This window comes from Otolemur garnettii, unplaced genomic scaffold (genome assembly GCF_000181295.1).
Source record: "Otolemur garnettii isolate 467f Iridium unplaced genomic scaffold, OtoGar3 scaffold00031, whole genome shotgun sequence".
Classification (NCBI taxonomy): Eukaryota; Metazoa; Chordata; class Mammalia; order Primates; family Galagidae; genus Otolemur; species Otolemur garnettii.
In genome coordinates, this window is record NW_003852426.1 from 14032146 (window position 1) to 14049795 (window position 17650).

General features: G+C 44.8%; 3 protein-coding genes across 3 annotated transcripts in view; 1 reads left to right on the forward strand and 2 right to left on the reverse strand.

The window, feature by feature from the left end:
• The window catches only part of YIPF3 (Yip1 domain family member 3), a 6081-nt gene extending 4253 nt beyond the window's left edge, over nt 1-1828 (reverse strand). Inside the window, exons 1-3 of the mRNA XM_003789217.2 lie at nt 1559-1828; nt 719-916; nt 436-542 (exon numbers count right to left, since the gene is read on the reverse strand). Coding sequence (XP_003789265.1) covers nt 436-542; nt 719-916; nt 1559-1639 — 386 coding nt within the window. The 5' untranslated portion in view covers nt 1640-1828. The remainder of the gene's footprint in view (nt 1-435; nt 543-718; nt 917-1558) is intronic.
• Nucleotides 1829-1859: 31 nt separating this feature from the next.
• Nucleotides 1860-6558, forward strand: POLR1C (RNA polymerase I subunit C). The gene is made up of 9 exons (XM_003789219.3): nt 1860-2011; nt 2136-2207; nt 3515-3622; nt 4151-4283; nt 4533-4652; nt 4740-4892; nt 5034-5183; nt 5305-5421; nt 6089-6558. Exons 1-9 carry the CDS (start codon nt 1943-1945, stop codon nt 6205-6207), a joined length of 1041 nt encoding a protein of 346 aa, XP_003789267.1. The 5' UTR covers nt 1860-1942; the 3' UTR covers nt 6208-6558.
• A 2520-nt stretch (nt 6559-9078) lies between these two features.
• Nucleotides 9079-17650, reverse strand: part of XPO5 (exportin 5) — a 54073-nt gene continuing 45501 nt past the window's right edge. The window contains exons 22-32 of the mRNA XM_003789220.3: nt 16855-16951; nt 14808-14944; nt 13566-13663; nt 12972-13018; nt 12461-12558; nt 11722-11784; nt 10871-10953; nt 10046-10153; nt 9762-9899; nt 9396-9560; nt 9079-9237 (exon numbers count right to left, since the gene is read on the reverse strand). Of these exons, the coding sequence (XP_003789268.1) occupies nt 9100-9237; nt 9396-9560; nt 9762-9899; nt 10046-10153; nt 10871-10953; nt 11722-11784; nt 12461-12558; nt 12972-13018; nt 13566-13663; nt 14808-14944; nt 16855-16951 (1172 nt within the window). The 3' untranslated portion in view covers nt 9079-9099. The remainder of the gene's footprint in view (nt 9238-9395; nt 9561-9761; nt 9900-10045; nt 10154-10870; nt 10954-11721; nt 11785-12460; nt 12559-12971; nt 13019-13565; nt 13664-14807; nt 14945-16854; nt 16952-17650) is intronic.

Genomic DNA, 17650 nt, shown 5'->3' on the forward strand with positions numbered 1-17650 from the left:
GCTGTGAGGTATGATGCCATGGCACTCTACCAGTGTCAACAAAGTGAGACTCTGTCTCAAAAAAAAAAAAAAAAAGAGAGAGAGAGAACCTGCTTTTGGGGAGTTGTTGGTTGCTAGGAGGACAGATTCAGGAATAAGAAAGTATAGAACTGCTGAGGTGCTATTAGAGGAAAATGCAGAGTTCTATAGAAGCACCAGGAAAGAACAAACAGAATAGGGTTGAAGAAATATGGAATAAAGGATGTGACATTTGAGCTAAGTTTTAGGGAAAAGAGGAAGAAAGTGATGTGTTATCACATTGACAAGTGGGGTGATGAGGGGTGACAGAGTCACGAAGAGGGAGAGTCCACCAGGCCCAAAGCTTGAAATCTGGTTGTAGTTTGGGTGAAGGTCTAGGTATTAGGAGGGAAGCTTCTTCAGGAGAAGGATCCTCACCTGCTTCGCACCTGGGCAGGCTCCACATCAAAGTAGGGTCTCAGGATGTCGATGTTGGCGTACAAGCTGAAGGCCCTGGAAGCTTGTCTTTTTCCTGCCTGCCACATCTGAAGTAAGGAAGATGGGGATGGGTATCACAAGATTTGTGGCCCTAGACCTTGTTGCCTATTTTCTGTTCCATTTCTACATGGTTCTAACTAGATGACCCGGAGCAAACATCATCACCAACATGGGACATGCCTAGATAAACTTTTCCACCTGTTGGGGATTCAATCTTGCTTACCTGATCAGCCACCTGCCGGCTGAGCTGCCCCTTAAAGCCCTTCATGCCCAGGAACTCCCCATCTTCTTCTTCAGCAGCAGCTGCATCAGCATCTACTTCTTCCTCCCGCAGGCGCTGATGCAGCTCACCCATATCCTCAAAGCTGGAGCCAGAGGTATCATCCATGTTCTCCATGTCAATCACAGCTGAGCCCCCACCCTGTGAAGACAATAACTCTTAGAGCCCAGGATCTTTATGTTCCATCTGTTAAGTCCTCCTCTGCTCAACTATAAAGAAGTCCTCTCACCTATGTTCTTCCACTGCTGAGGATATGGCTTAGAATCACTAAAAATCATGCCTCTCTGTTACCATCCATTTTTCCCTCCAGAACCCTTGATTGCTAGCTTTGGTTTTGTCTTCTAACCTACTCATCTTCCATTCATGTCTTTCTTCTACCTTCCTTATTCATGCCTCAAAAGGTTGCCAAAGTGCACTTTTCCTCTCTCACCCAACCCCCAAACAAGACTACTTGCACAGCATACATTTAGCAAGTGCCAGTCAATTTCTCCCAGTCCCAGTCTCACCATGCGTGCCCCTGACCAACCTCCTAACTTGTTCCGAAAGCTAGAGCACTTTCTAATGCCCCAGGAGGGCGCAGAAACCCAGACTCTCAGGCTGAGGTAGTCTGGACCTTTCAGGTCAGCACTAATCCTACTGACTTTCATGAACAACAAGACCCAAAAGAGTAAAAGAGTGTTGCAAATGAAGCAGACTTCCAGGCCCCAAGGGAGAATCCCGACGACACTTCAAGACGGCTGCCAACCCTAGGGTTGCTGGCAGCCGCATATCTGGGGCTATTACCTGGATGTTTTCTTCGAACCCTCCCCATTCCGGGCCAGCCCCGTTTCGGGCGCCGCCGGTCGGCGCAGCCGTAGTTGCCATGTCCCTCGAGGGCTCCCGTCGCTGAAGCCCACGCTAGCCTCTCGCGCAAAGTGGATAGGATACGGGCCACAGGCAGGGAGATGTCCCAAGTGAAGAAAGAGGTGGCACCAGCCGGAACATAAAAAAAGAGAAACCCGGATGTTTGGCTAAAACTGACTTCCGGAAGCTGGGGACGTGACAGAGGCGGGGCAAATTCTCGCGATATTTATGATAACAAGAGGCTGTGGGTTGCCGTGGAGATGGAGGAGCGCTACTAGAACGCACGCGCCAGTTTGAGGCCCTGGTCCCGTGGACGAGTTGAAAATGGCGGCAGTTCAGGCTGTGGAGGAGATGCGGAACCGCGTGGTTCTAGGGGAGTTCGGAGTTCGCAATGTAAGACTTGTGGCGTTGAGCTCAAGAGGAGCAGTGAAAGCAGAACAGGGATGGGTTGGGAACTGAAAGGGGATTGTTTTGGGCTCGCTGCCTCTTTGTAGACAGACTCGTCTCTCTATTCTAGGTTCATACCACAGACTTTCCTGGAAACTATTCCGGTTATGATGATGCCTGGGACCAGGACCGCTTCGAGAAGGTGGGTAGGGCAAGAGGTGGCGGGTGAGGCCAAACCATGTGATCTGAGCAGCTTGGGCTTCAGAATCAGCGCTTGGGGCCTCTGTTGTATAAAGCTCATTGAGCTTTATACAGCGCTAGGGGATCGGTGTCCAGGCCAAGTTAGACTGTTTCCAGAGGCTTGTGTGTGTAATGTTTCATGAGGAGGTGACATCCAAATTGAATCTTGAACGAGTAAAAGTTGAGAACAGTGAATGGTGAGGAGCTCAACTATAAAGAGTTGTGTGAAGCGTTCTCTGACTGCAAACATGTTAATAAGTTGGCCGACACTAGCGGTAGGCATGATTGGAGTTGGTCTTGGGCACTATAGGTCATGGTTTTTGAACAGTTCTTAAGCAAATACCATCAGATTTTAAACCTTGATAGTTTTGAGAGAATGAAATTTGAGAAGGATCATACCGGACAAGCAAATCTGTTAGATTGAGGTTGAAGGCTTTAAGACAATAATGGTGGAAATAGAACAGAAGGAAGGATAGAAGGTAAATTGTGATAGTTTTGATAAGGGCTCTGGGGGAGAGTGTAAAATGTTCTTCTAGCTTAGGGAACTGCTTTGATGGATGTTATTCAGTGATAAGGAGAAATGGGTCTGGAGAAAAGGAATAATGATGTATTCAGTTTTGTGCATGTGGAGAGATCTAGCAGGCTAGTAGGCTATATGTTTGAAATGAGATCAGAAGTGAGATAAAATTTTGGAAATTGTCAGTACAGGTAGTTGCTAAAACCAGGGGTGTGATTGAAGTTACCTGGGAGAGAGACAAGAAGCTGGCAAATAATAACAATTAGGGGTGGGTAGAAGATGTTGAGGAATCACCAGAGAAGATTATTTTTCAGAAACCAAGGGAATAGCTTGAAAAAGGAGGAATTTTTATCAACCATGCCAAGTGTAACAGAGAAGTCCAGTAAGATAGGGACTGAGTATTGTCAACCCTGGCGATCAATGGGGTGACAGATGTCATAGCCAGATCGCCCTCACATCCAGGACTGAGTATTGTCAACTGGACTAAGCAATATGGAAGTTTCTGTTCTTCAGAGAAAAGCTTCTGTGGGCGGTTGGTTGGAAGCCACATTGCATAGGGTTTTAATAAATGGAAGACAAAAACAATTTTTTAACAATCTTAAGGATTGTGGGGGAACAGACATCTGGGCAAAAGGAGGTTTTTGGATGAGATTATAATAATAGTTGAGGGAAATGATTGGTGGAGAGGTTTAGACAGCTTTTGGTCGCAGAGACGAGGCTTTATTTACTGCATGTTTTTCTTGTCCCTCTAGAATTTTCGTGTGGATGTGGTACACATGGATGAAAACACATTGGAGTTTGACATGGTGGGAATTGATGCAGCCATTGCCAATGCTTTCCGACGGATCCTATTAGCTGAGGTATTGGCAGGCATTGTGGCCAGGCTGGAGTTGTGTGGGAAACTGTTACCATTACCTCACTTGTAGAATTAAGTGTCCCAAGCTATCCCTCTCCCTTATTTTTCCTGGAATTTTGCTGATCATTTCACCTCATTCTTTTGTAAACTTCATTAAGCATTCTAGGAAGAGATATTGCCTTATCTCAGGAGGCTGGTGATTAAGTGGGGAGTCTATTGAAGTTTTGCAGATGGGTGGTTCTTTTTATTTTATTTTTTTAGAGACAAGAGTCTTACTTTGTCACCTTCAGTAGAATGCCATGGTATCATAGCTCACAGCAAACTCAAACTCTTGGGTTCAAGCAATCTTCTTGCCTCACCCTCCCAAGTGCTAGGACTATAGGTGCCTGCCACAACGCCCAGCTATTTTTTTAGAGATGGATTCAAATTAGTGAGCTCAGCCCATCCACCCACCTCGGCCTCCCAGAGTGCTAAGATTACAGATGTGAGCCACTGCTCCCAGTCTGACAAGTGATTCTCTATCCTTCGGCAGGTACCAACTATGGCTGTGGAAAAGGTCCTGGTATACAACAACACATCCATTGTCCAGGATGAAATCCTGGCTCATCGCTTGGGACTTATTCCCATTCATGCTGATCCCCGTCTGTTTGAGTATCGGAACCAAGGTGAGGGTCTGAGAAAATGAAATTTTGAGGGAAGTGGACAGCTTGGGTTCAAATCCTGAATTGACTATATGTCCTTAGGCAAGTTACTCATCTTTTGGTATATCAGTGTTTTTATCTGTGAGAACATACATCCTTGCCTTCCCTAGTTTGTCAAGAGGATTAAATGAGAAATACATATGTAAAGCATTCAGCATAGTGTCTGGCAGGCAAAATGTTTGCTAGTTTTAAGAGGACCCTTTATTTGTGCAGGAGATGAAGAAGGCACAGAAATAGATACTCTGCAGTTTCGTTTGCAAGTCAGGTGTACTAGGAACCCCCATGCTGCTAAAGACTCCTCAGATCCCAATGAACTCTATGTGAACCACAAAGGTGAGTAGGATGAAGAGGGTCAATCCACTGGTGGTTGTTAGTGTTATAAATGGATAAATGGAGGTCTTTGACATATTTTTCCTCCAGTGTATACCAGACACATGATGTGGGTCCCTCTGGGGAACCAGGCTGACCTTTTCCCAGAGGGCACTATCCGACCAGTGCATGATGATATCCTCATTGCTCAGCTGCGGCCTGGCCAGGAGATTGACCTGCTTATGCACTGTGTCAAGGGGATTGGTGAGAGCTCTGTGGGCCTGCCCTGGGCAGGGAGGTAGTTAGCTTGCAGTGGGGTATGACTAAAGAACTCAGTTGAAAGGCAGAAAGCCATGAGTTTTGTGTTTTTGCTGTCAAATGGCGAGATAGCCCTTTTCCCTCCAGGCAAAGATCATGCCAAATTTTCACCAGTGGCAACAGCCAGTTACAGGCTCCTGCCAGACATCACCCTGCTTAAGCCTGTGGAAGGGGAAGCAGCTGAGGAGTTAAGCCAGTGCTTCTCACCTGGTGTTATTGAGGTGCAGGAAATCCAAGGTATGATATTTAGGATGTTCTTTGGGTCAGGTCTAAAGTAACATTTTCTTTGAAGGTGGCAGAGAGGAATATAAAAACTCTGTGGACTCCAAAAAACACTATAACAATTTGTTTCTATTAGGCAAAAAGGTGGCTAGAGTTGTCAATCCCCGGCTAGACACCTTCAGCAGGGAAATTTTCCGGCACGAGAAGCTAAAAAAGATTGTACAGCTTGCCCGGGTTCGGGACCATTATATCTGTGAGTATAAAGTGGCAAAGTGGTGGTGGTTGGGGTAGGTGCACGTAGAGTATAGATATGGAATATAGGGATAATCTGTAAGTTTTTTTTTTTTTTATACAAAGTCTTATTTTATTGGCCTCAGTAGAGTGCTGTGGTGTCACAACTCACAGCAACCTCCAGCTCTTGGGCTTAGGTGATTCTTTTGCCTCAGCCTCCCAAGTAGCTGGGACTATAGGTGCCTGCCAAAACATCCAGCTGTTTTTTTGTTGCAGTTGTCTTTGTTTAGCTGGCCCGGGCTGGGTTCCAACCCACCGGCCTCAGTGTATGTGGCTGGAGCTGTGACCACTTGGCTATGGCCCTGAGCCAACAGGAACTTTTTTTTTTTTTTTTAATTAAAGAAACAGAGTCTCACTTTGACACCCTTGGTAGAGTGCGGTGGTGTCACAGCTCACAGCAACCTCCAGCTCTTGGGCTTAGGTGATTCTCTTGCCTCAGCCTCCCAAATAGCTGTGACTATAGATGCCCACCATCTATAGTCTTGTTGCAGTTTGGCCAGGGCCGGGTTTGAACCCACCACCCTTGGTATAGGAGCCTGATGCCCTGCTCACTGAGCCATAGGCTCTACCCCCAACAGCTTTTTGAATGTAAGCTCTACCTAAGCTAAAACTATCTTTTTGATTCCCAGTCTCTGTTGAGTCAACGGGTGTGTTGCCACCGGATGTGCTGGTAAGCGAAGCCATCAAAATACTCATGGGGAAGTGCCAACGATTCTTGGATGAACTTGAAGCAGTTCAGATGGACTGAAGTTTCCATTGGAATCAATGTGGATGGCTGGGCTTGGATGCTCCTGAGGCATGCTGAAGCTTTGTGTTCTGATCTGCCCTATAGGACTGCTATAGAAAGCCCAGTATGACTAGAGATCCCTAGTTTCCTGGGACAGTTCCAAGTTTATTTTTAATCAGTACATTTTGTTAAATGTGCCCCAGAATGACACTTACGCCTTTGTAAGGCCTTTGATGTAAATAAATTTATGTCAAACACATTTTTTTCAGAGGCTACTTGGGCTTCATCTCAGAATGGGTTTGGCATTTGGCAGTTAAGAACACTGGGCCCAGGCCAGGCAATCCTACCACTTTGGGAGGATCGCTTGAGACCAGCCTGAGCTCTACAAACAGAAAAATTAGCTGGGCATGGTTGTGCTTGCGTGTAGTCCCAGCTACTAAGGAGGCTGAGGCAGGAGGGTCACTTGAACCTAGGAGTTAGAGGTTGGCAGTGAGCAGTGATAACACCAGTATTCTAGCCCAGGCAGGCAGGTGACAGAGGAATACCCCTGTCTCCAAAAAACCAAACCCTACTGGGTCACTGCAGGTTAGGACTAAGCCCTTTGGAAAAGTATCCTGAGAAATGCCAAATTGAAGTGGTTTCTGGGGGACACAGCAAAACCCTAGAAAAACATTCAAGGAGCCAGAGTAAATGTGCCACTTTGTCAAAGAATAGCAGCAGTTCCCTTTGGATGGTCTGTGGAAATTAGGCCCAGGAGCCACACATGCAAGACACTGAGAATGTTATGGGATGCCTAGTCTAGGCAGTCAGGAATAGAAACCCTCTAACTGGCATACTATTTCACCGAGCTTGACAGTGAGGTGTCCCTGTCTACTCCCCTTTGGATGCTTATGAGGAAATAACGCTGGAATATCTCTGCTGTGAAGACTGATTTGAAAAAGGCAGATGGGTAGGGCACTGGCCCCATATACCAAGGGTAGTGGGTTCGAACCTGGCCTTGGCCAAACTACAACAAAAAAATAGCTGGGTGTTGCAGCAGGCACCTGTAGTCCCAGCTACTCAGAAGGCTGAGGCAAGAGAATCGCCTAAGACCAGGAATTGGAGGTTGCTGTGAGCTGTGTGATGCCATGGCACTCTACTAAGGGTGACAAAATGAGACTCTTGTCTCTCCAAAAAAAAAAAGCAAAGAAAAAGGCAGATGGGGCCCTTTGTATATGAAATTGAGATTTTTACTGTCATGCAGATGTGCTTCAGAGTTAATGTTTCTACAAAAAGGTTCTATAAACAATAGAAAATTTCTAGCATGAAGTCACAGGATGTTAAAAATATTACAACACAATAAATATAACTACACCCTCCACCGCCCCAAACAGGAGTAGGCAGCTATCAGGTTTGGAGGGAAACACTCTCGAGGTCACTTTCATAATCTACAGAAACCCAAAGCACCGCACAGGAAGAGGGAACAGGGACAAGTCCGGTAGCAGAGCTACAATATGAGACACCTAAGTTCTGCTTCCCCAGCTTTGCTGCTTTCTAGCCTTACCCTGCCTGTGGCCTGGCACCAGGTCAATGTAGCTTCAGTCCATTCTGGCTCTCATTGAAACCCTCTTATCAGTAGATCAGAGGGATGATGAGCTTGTCTGTGCAGAGTACATGGACATATACTCTATGGTTTCTATATGGACTAATCCTGTTTTATGGCTACCAGTAATAATCTCAGGGATAGGTGCCATATACATGTCTTATGCTTACAGGGCCTTCCAGTGACCTCTAGGATAGACTCAAAGTACAGACAGTAATGGGAAGGCATATATATTTTTTCTTTTGGAAATGGCCCTTGAGAAAAGTAACCAGGGACCATGAGATCTTAGAAGGCACCTGGACTCAGGTAGTCCTAGGAATAGATCAGTGGCTTTGCTAGCTACTTGTCACAGATGTAGCCTAGCTAGTCTAGATTATCCTTGGATTGGTGTCACATGACATAAGATAGGGTACTGTGGCTCTCGTGCCTGAGTGGGCCCTGAGGTGGGGGAAACCAGATTGAAGGGTCATTCATGGAAAGATGTGAGAACTCTAAGGGGACATCACCATTAAAGACTGCCCAGCCCTTGTCCCTGGAGGTACTATACTTGATAACTGTGCCCAGAGTTTAAGTAGTGTAGCCTATACCATGGATCCCATCAGGTGATCAGATTCTTGCCCAAAACAAGTTGAGGGAATTGGTCAAATTCACTTTAGCACTTAGCACCCAACCCAGACATGCCCCTGAGGAGTGGGGATGGTTCCTTTCAGCTCACCAGCAAGGGGGCTCAGAGAGACTTGCAGTGTTAAGTCTGGCACAAATAATTGAGGGCTGAGACCTTGCCACAAACCTGGCTAGTTACAGTGTTGGGTATAGCACCCCTGGTTACCATTCTGCACAGGTGTTTGGCTGCTTGGAGTTGGGAAGGCTTGGGGAGCTCTGCTCTAGCTTTTTGTGGAAAAGCCAAAACTCCAAGTGGTTCTCAACCTTTCTAATGCCTCCTAATGCCGCAACCCTTTAATAAAGTTCCTCATGTTGTGATGACCCTCAACCATAAAATTATTTTCGTTGCTACTTCATAACTGTAATTTTGCTACTGTTACGAATCGTAATGTAGTATCTGATATGCAAGATGTATTTTCATTGTTACAAAGGGGTCGCGACCCACAGGTTGAGAACCACTGGTGTAAACCCTAACTCCCTCTCTTGAAACGCAGTATAATTACTTCTGGTCCTGCACAGGGCCCACTCTCTCCAGCTCCAGACCTGGATTTCTCCAGGCTGATAATGGTGGAAAGTGAGGTGGCAGTGTGAGTAGGGCCTAGAGATTAGCTATGAAGGGGAAGAAGAGATGACAATAAAGGCTGAGGAAGGATGCCCAAAAGCTTGATTCATGGTTCAAAGATGGTGGTCAGGCCAGCCCCCTCGTTGTCCAGCACCTCTGTCTCCAGCATTGGCTTTGTCTTCTTGAAAAGTGAAGGAAGATTCTTAATGTGAACTTCTTTTCGGAACTGCTCTCCCAAGGGTTTCTGTAGAAAACAAATGAAATGACGAAGAACTAACTAATGCTAGACCTTGACTAGTGGGTTAAAGATCATTCTACCATAATGTTCCATAACTTCAGTTGGTTTCTGGTTTGCTCGGGCTTAGGAGAGGTTGAGAGTACTAATAAAAATGCATGACCTACCCCAATGCAACCAGCAATGAGGCGTTTGAATTGGTCCTTCCGGCGCTTGTCAGCCACTTTCTGCAGGGTGGGGTTCAAAAGCTTGCTGTCAAACTGGTCCAGAGAGTCTTTCTGTATTTCAGGAATTTGCTCCATAACAGCTCTTATTTCCAGGTACTTAGGGCGCTGTTAAGTGTGAAGATAAACTTACTTGATTTAAGTTTGGACACTGCCACCCTCCTCACCTTCCCCATTCCCTGCCACATCCCACCCATCTCTTAAAGGTACCACTAGCAAATTGGCCAGATGCCTACATTTAGGATAAGGCCTAAGAGACTGGGAGCAGGTGATGCACAATAAAGCTGCAGCCATCCTGCGTGTGCTTACCAGCGCCTCATATATCTGAAAGGCCAGGTGGACCAGGGCAGCCATGCACCCGTCATGTTGCCCGTGTGTCTGTAAGCCTTTCAGCACACTGGTGAAAAGCCACGTAACAGCATCTGCGAGCAGTTTCCCTGATAGCACCTGAGGAGAGACAACTATGCTCAGGAACACGGGGGACCTCTTTGAAGGCCCTAGTACCCAAATTCTTCTAAGTGGTTCAGTTAATCTTTATGACCCAAACCTTCCATGGGGGATGGAGGGAAAGGGAAGGGGGTGAGTAACCATACTTGTTTGAGGAGAGGCCAGCAGAGCTGTGTGGTTGTCCTCTGACAGGACAGAGTATCCTTCCAGCCCAGGGAATTGAACGCTGTAATTAATAGTGCTGTACAAACATCCTGAATAGGAAAGGAGGAAGGATTACTATGGGAAAACATGCAATTCGTTTTTTTGAGACAGTCTCACTTTGTCACCCTTGGTAGAATGCCATGGCATCATAGCTCACAGCAACCTCAAATTCCTGGGCTCAAGTGACCCTGTTGCATCAGCCTCCCAAGGAGCTGGGACTAGAGGTACCTGCCATAACGCCCTGCTATTTTTAGAGACGGGGTCTTGCTCTAGAACAGGGTGTTCTCAAACTCTTGAGCTCATGCAATCCATCAGCCTCCCAGAGTGCTAGTATCACAGGCATAAGCCACCACACCTGGCTCTGACAATTCTACTGAAAAGAAGTGAGTTTACTTCTAATTTTGTTTACCAGGAAGTCAAAAAGAAGACAATAATATGTAATAGAAAACCTATGTGTAGAAGAGAGCTTAGGCTTAGGGGAAGTGGTAAACACTTAGCTCAGGCTTAGGGGAAGTGCTAAACACCAGGGATTTGCATCAGTGTGCCTGGGTGCTTTTCTAAGAACCTATGCCCACACTGGTATGGGACACACGATGGCCTTGTTCCTTTCCCCTTGTTTTTTTTCCTGGGGACTTTAGAAACCAGGAACTTATATAAAGGAGCACTAAAACAAAACACTCTTCTGATGATATCCTAGAATGAGAAAAATAGACGCTGGCTCTCCAGGTAGGCAAGAAGAGAAGATATCACCTGCCCACTCCACCTACCTCCTGCTTCATCAGACATTTGCCCAGATCTGTAAGCTCTGGGGTGGGTGAGGGGGTTGACTCTGTGGCCATCATCTCTTCATCTGTAAGTAGAGAGTGGGAATGTTAAGCTCTATCCTTTCAGAATAGAAAGAATATCCTGTTTTGACAGAAGTCCAAAAATCAAAGCAAAGTTAAATATCCTAGGCTAACTGGTACCTGAGTAGTTGTAGGACATTCCTCTCACAAAAGAATGTAGAAGCCTGTTAGTTATGTATGTGGGATACAAGGGAGGTGCTGGGCAGTAACTTCAAAAGGTGCCAATGCTGAGGCTCTCTCATTGAACATGTAAGTGAACATCTACTGTAACAGGCGCTGATTTAGTTACTGGAGATAATAATCCTTTCCCTAATGGGAGCTTACATTCTAATGAGGGAGACAGGTAATAAATGAATATATAAATGAAACAGAATGTCAGAAAGTGGTAAGTTCTACAAAGAAAAATAAAACAGAGAAAGAACATAGAGAGTTGCTGGGGTTGCTATTTTTGCTACGTTGACCATGGAAGACCTTTCATAGGAGGTGACATTTGAGCAGAGACCTCAATGAAGCAAGGGAAGAGGACAAGTATATAGTTGGGAAAGAATCATTCTAGAATTGAGACAGGAAACAGCAAGTGCAAAGGCTCTTAGGTAGGAGTATGAGGGGGAAAAAGAGCAAGAGGGCCGGCACAGATAATAGTCAGATGGAAGACATATCATGGTTACACTACTAGGGAAAACAGTTGCTATAGGAACCGACCAGGTTCAGAAGGAATAATATTTAGGAGGCTAAGAGCAGACCTCCAAGGGTCAGACAATAGGCTCACTTACCATCTCCATCTGCAGGGGGAGCAGTACTGTGGTCGGAACCTCTCTTTGAAATACAGCAAACCGCTAAAGCAAGAAATCAGGGTTACTGGGTGAAGGAAAGCTTATATACTACCACAACAACCGTTTTCTATCACATCAGGCCGACTAATCACTTAACTGTCTCTGGCTGAGTGAGGAGGGGGGATGGTATACTGTCCAAGGCACAAAAATCCACTAATAGAAATAGAGGGATTTTTGATGACCTTGACCAGACTGCATTTAGGTCCTTCTTCAAGTATTATTAGCTAAAGGAAATTACACACTTCTCTGAGAGTGACTAGAGAGGTGCCAGATCTGGTCTACTTTGGACTTCAAACACATGAAATGACCAAGTACATTCATTTCCTTTAACATTTCCAAAAACAGAGAAAATGATTAACCACTTCTATGTCCATGAATTTAAAATTTTCCCTCTTTTGACAAAACCAGGAAGTTATTCCTAACATGAATCCAAATTCCTCCTGCTATTTTAGACCATTTCTTTGTGTTCTGTCCTTGGTACAATCTAGCTCACAATTCATAAAATGTCCTTAGGTTGACTGAAAGATTAGCTTCTGCCTAGTTATTCCTTATCAATCTGCCAGTACTGCTATAAGCATGAATCTTTGCATCAATCTAGTCTTTGTAGGGTTGGCTGAGTGACTAGCTCTTTTACCATGAATATTCTTCTACACTACCCCAGGTCCTGGGTGCCACTTACTCATCAGGTCCATGACTTCTCGGGTTAACATCCTCACCAGCTGTTCCTCCAGCATCTCTTGAGATTCAGGATTTTCATCTGCAGTCTCATCTTCTCCACTGCAGAACACCAGGGAACCAAGTTCCATTGGGAATACGGAAAGGGAAAGACAAGGAAAGCAGTGACCCTAACCAGACCCTCTGTGCCAACATACTTCTCCTCTGGGTTTATATTCCATGCAAAAGTTGGGAGTAGAAAGCAATGACCCAGTGAAGGATATTATTACTAGTGGCTCTATCCAGTTGGATAGAGTATACAGAAACAAAATCCTGAGGGGATAAAGTAATGGTACCTCCTATGAAGGCTTAATCTCAAGAGTCTGCCTATTGGTCACAGCCTATCCAGACAAGCCATCTACCCCCTAGGCTAAGAATGACTAAAACTCACTGCCCAGCAGAATCCCTGCTCCCTTCTTTCCTCCTATCCAGCCATGCTACCAGATCATCCACCAAGGAGAATGGGTATAACTTACCACGGCAGACTTGTCTGGCTGACGCCTTGCCATTTCTGAGAAAGCCTCTGGGAAAACACAAAGGAAATAAATACTTAAGTTGGAGAGAAGACTGGAACATGTGATATCTAAGGTCCATTTTATGATTAGACAAGGATCATTCCACGTATCAATATGATAGCCTCAGTACACCCAAAGGTTAAAAAGAAAGATATGATTTCCATAACTTATCCCATGCCCATGATAAGGACAGCATATCAAACACCTTTGCTTAGAAAGAAGCTCATTTGTAGAATCCCTGGGTATCTAGATGCATTTATTCCAGTTGCTCCCTCTGCTTAATTCCAGAGTCAAGGAAACAGACTGAGGGGAAGCATTCCCCTGACTACCCTTCTTCAGCTAACAGGTTAGGAGCTGAACCTGCATCTGAAGGTGCTTCATGGCAATCAAATCAATTTAGTTCTTTGCTGCTCAAATACAGTACAGCAAAGACAGTCTGCTGGAATGTGAGGTTTGGAGCAGCCAACTTGACAGGGCTAGGAGAAAACACTTTCAGGAGCTCCTAACTCATGAGGCTCAAAAATGCCCCCCATCCCAAGTGGACCTATCTCTTACCACGTGGAGGTAGGTGAAAAGAGGTCCAAGGATGGGAGATAGCAGAGTTTCATGGTGCTCTGGGGGACAGAAGAGCACCAGAGGCTTCACAAAGACTCGTGCTGCAGTAAGTTAAGTAGTTTTAGCACATAAGCACATACCCCTCACCTGCCAAGTGGCAGGTTGCACCCCTGAGCAGATCAACCCCTAAATGACTTGCAAGAGGCCACAAACATCCTGTGTTAATAACGAAAAAATCTTCAAGTTCTTTTCCTAAAATCCTAAGCCACACTGATACCCAGTTCCATTATATTTTTAGTTCAAGTGTCGTTTCCACCAGGGTGCATATTTATGTTCACTGGGTTGCCTCAAAAGTAGGGAGGCAAAAAAAAGGAAGGAGGACACCTTTGTGTTAAACTCTTCTTCAGCATTCTGGGGGCCAGAAGGAGAATGAAGTTTAAAAGGGCTTCCTCTAAAAGGGAGTACCTGACAAAATACGACCAAGGCATACTATGTAAAAGCCTCATCTTTCCTATTTCCATTAAGTAGGAAGATAAACATTTACCCCTAAGGAAAAATATACAGTAGTAGAAAGAACTTTTAACATCCCTCTGGACTGCCTGAAATAAGCAGCAAGAAAAACATGCAGGCAGTCCAGAGGGGTCTTAAAAGCCTTCTTGCTACAGGAAGACTGAAATAACAATAAAAAACATGTAATCTTCCTGTCTGTTTAATAAGATTACCATGCATTTAGATACAAAATCCCATTTCTTCCTTTCAGCTCTGCCTCCTTCTGGTTTCTATGACTTTTGGGGTTATCAATGGATTTTTAATTAAAATATTTTTCGGCTAGGCATGGTGGCTCATGACTGTAACCCTAGCACTTTGGGAGGCTAAGGTGAAAAGATCACTTGGGGCAAGAATAAGGCTATGTCGTCACAAAAAATAGAACAATTAGCTGGGTACAGTAATGTGTGCTTGTAGTCCCAAGCTACTCAACAGGGGCTGAGATAGGAGATTGCTTGAGCCCAGAAGTTTGAGATTGCAGTGAGCTATGATGATGGCTACTGCATCCTAACCCAGGGAACACAGGGGATTCTACCTTAAAATAAAAATAAAAAAGAAGATAGCATATTGCTATGTAGCCCAGGCTGGTCTCAAACTCCTGGGTTCAAGTGATCCTTCTACTTCAGCCTTGTGAGTAGCTGGAATTATAGGCACATGCTACCACAGTCAGCTACTTAGTGGTTTTTGAAAGGATATGAAGCATGGGTCTGAGTCGGTAATCAGGAATATTATTCAAGTTGATGAAGGCTGAGCTGAGCAGCTGGGTAGCAAGGTCCTCCACGGTGTAGAAGTCTTGCTGCATGGAAGGGCCTGCCTTTCCTAGGATGTGAAAACTGTAAGGAAAAAAAAAAACTTGGTAACGTCATCCAATATCTGCTATTGCCAGCCCTGACTACTCAAAGAATTTCATTTCTAGTATACAGTAAGATTTTTCAGCTAGAAAAATAATTGTAGTTACTCTTAAAAAAACTTTAATTTTAAAGATGTGGACTTAATTTTTTTACCAAAAGTGAAAATAGCCAGGTGTGGTGGCTCACACCTATAATCCTAGCACTCTGGGAGGCCAAGGTGGGTGGATTGCCTGAGCTCACAGATTCGAGAACAGCCTGAGCAACAGCAAGAGCAAGACCCCACCCCATCTCTAAAAATAGCCAGGCATTGTGGCAGGTGCCTGTAGACCCAGCTACTTGGGAGGCTGAGGCCAAGAGAATCGCTTAAGCCCAAGAGTTTGAGGTTGTTGTGAGTTAAGATACCGCGGCACTCTACCAAGGGCAAAAAGGGAGACTCTCTCAAAACAAAAACAACAAAAAGTGAAAACAAAATGGTTCTACCCCCGCCTACCCTTTTTTTTTTTTGAGACAAGATCTTGTTCTGTTGCCCAGGTACTGTGTCATCATAGCTCTGCAACCTCAAACTCCTAGGCTTAAGCAATTCTCCTGCCTCCGCCTTCTCAGTAGCTGTGACTATAGGCTCATGCCACAATGCCCAGCTAATTTTTCTATTTTTTTTCTGGAGATGGGGTCTTGGCTTTGCTTAGGCTTTGCTTGAACTCCAGGCCTCAAGTATCCTCCCACTGCAGCTTCCAAAAGTGCTAGGATGACAGGTGTGAGCCACATTGCCTGGCCCAAAACTTCTTGACAGCATAGAGCATCTTTTTTTTTTTTTTTTGGTAGAGACAGTTTTACTTTATCACCCTTGGTAGAGTGCCGTGGCATTACACAGCTCACAGCAACCTCCAACTCCTGGGCTTAGGTGATTCTCTCGCCTCAGCCTCCCACGTAGCTGGGACTATAGGCGCCCGCCACAATACCTGGCCATTTTTTTTTTGCAGTCTGGCCGGGGCCATGTTTGAACCTGCAACCCTTGGTATGTGGGGCTGGTGCCCCACCCACTGAGCTGCAGGCGCTGCCCCAGATAGAGCATCTTTGTAAAGAGAGATGTTGGTAGGCAAGATAAATAGTAGCTTTCATTATTATGTAATGTGGACTTACAATAGAGGACCTCGTTAATTTGGATGATCAGAGCACTGGGTTAGTGAGGTCAAAACCCTGGATATTGTGTGTGAAGGTCAGTTACCTCCCCATCCCATAACCAGGACCTGAAGACAAAATCCTGACTAGCACCTCCCACAATCCCGTGGGAAGTATGCTGCAAGGACTGAGGAATCTGAGCAAATACATCTCTACCACTTATCTTCTACATGGGCCTCATCATTTTATATACTAGAAACAGACAAGTTGGGCATGAAACATCAAGTCATGAGTAGGATTGTGAGGCTCACAGACAATTATATAAAAGCAAATGCAGGAAAGCAGGCTGTTCATTTTTTTTTTTTTTTTGAGACAGTCTCATTATGTTGCCCTCGGTAGAGTGCTGTGGCGTCACAGCTTACAGTAATCTCAAACTCTTGGGGTTAAGTGATTCTCTAGCCTCAGCCTCCCGAGTAGCTGGGACTACAGGTGCCTGCCACAATGCCTGGCTATTTTTTGATTGCAGTTGTCACTGCTGTTTAGCAGACCCTGGCCAGGCTTGAACCTGCCAGCTTCAGTGTATGTATGTGGCCGGCACTCTACTCACTGAACTATGGGCACCGAGCCAGGCTGCTTATTGTTATTTTCCTGTTTTACCTTCCTGACTTACCTTAACTGTATACTAAATTCTAGATCAAAAATTCAATAGATGGCCATTCCTATATAATACATATCTACAAAGGAAATACAGAGAGGCAGTAATGGTTCCTTACCAGTTTTCATAGAGGGTGGAGAAGAAATGCTGCATTCTTTCCAAGACTGTTTTGTAGACAGGCGCATCATTGAGTTCCAAGAGAGGCTGAGGTAATCCTACAGAGAAATACGAGTTAGGAACATGTTGCTCCACTGTCAGAAGTCTCAACCAGTCAACATTCTACAGAAGATGTGGTTTAGGAGCAGAGGTTTGTGCAAGTACATGTGCTTCAACTGCAAAGCAGCTGGCCATGTCTTCTACCAGTTGGAGGCTCTAAGGGCTTTCTTATAGGTGACTTGTTACCCTCCCATAGTAGGGAAAACTGAAATAGGTACTAAAATTTCAGACTAAACCTGGGTATTCCACCTTTTGCTTGAGTTTTTCCAGACAGGACAGGTACCCAAACAGTGACAATTCAAAAGGATCTCCTCATAAAGTGTTGGGGATGACCTTTCCCAACTTAAGTCATGGACCTTCTTTTTCATACAAAATCTTATACAAAAGATAAAGACATGCAGCAGATCAAAATAAAACCCATTTACCTTAGTATTAACAACTCCCTTAAAAGAGCTATACTTTTAAATATAATTAGAAGTTTTATATTCTGTGCCTTACAGTCACAAGCTATCAGAGGGAACTGTTTGTCCATTCTAGTATGTCTGGTTGGCCACTTACTTCTATAGCAAGAGTTCTTGGATTAACTTGAATTAATAGAATGGATTGTGTGGTAAAAAAACACTTTTTATATTAATGGCAATACACATTTTAGAAGTTTTACTCTACTGTTTATTTTTTATTTCTTTTTTTTTTTTTTT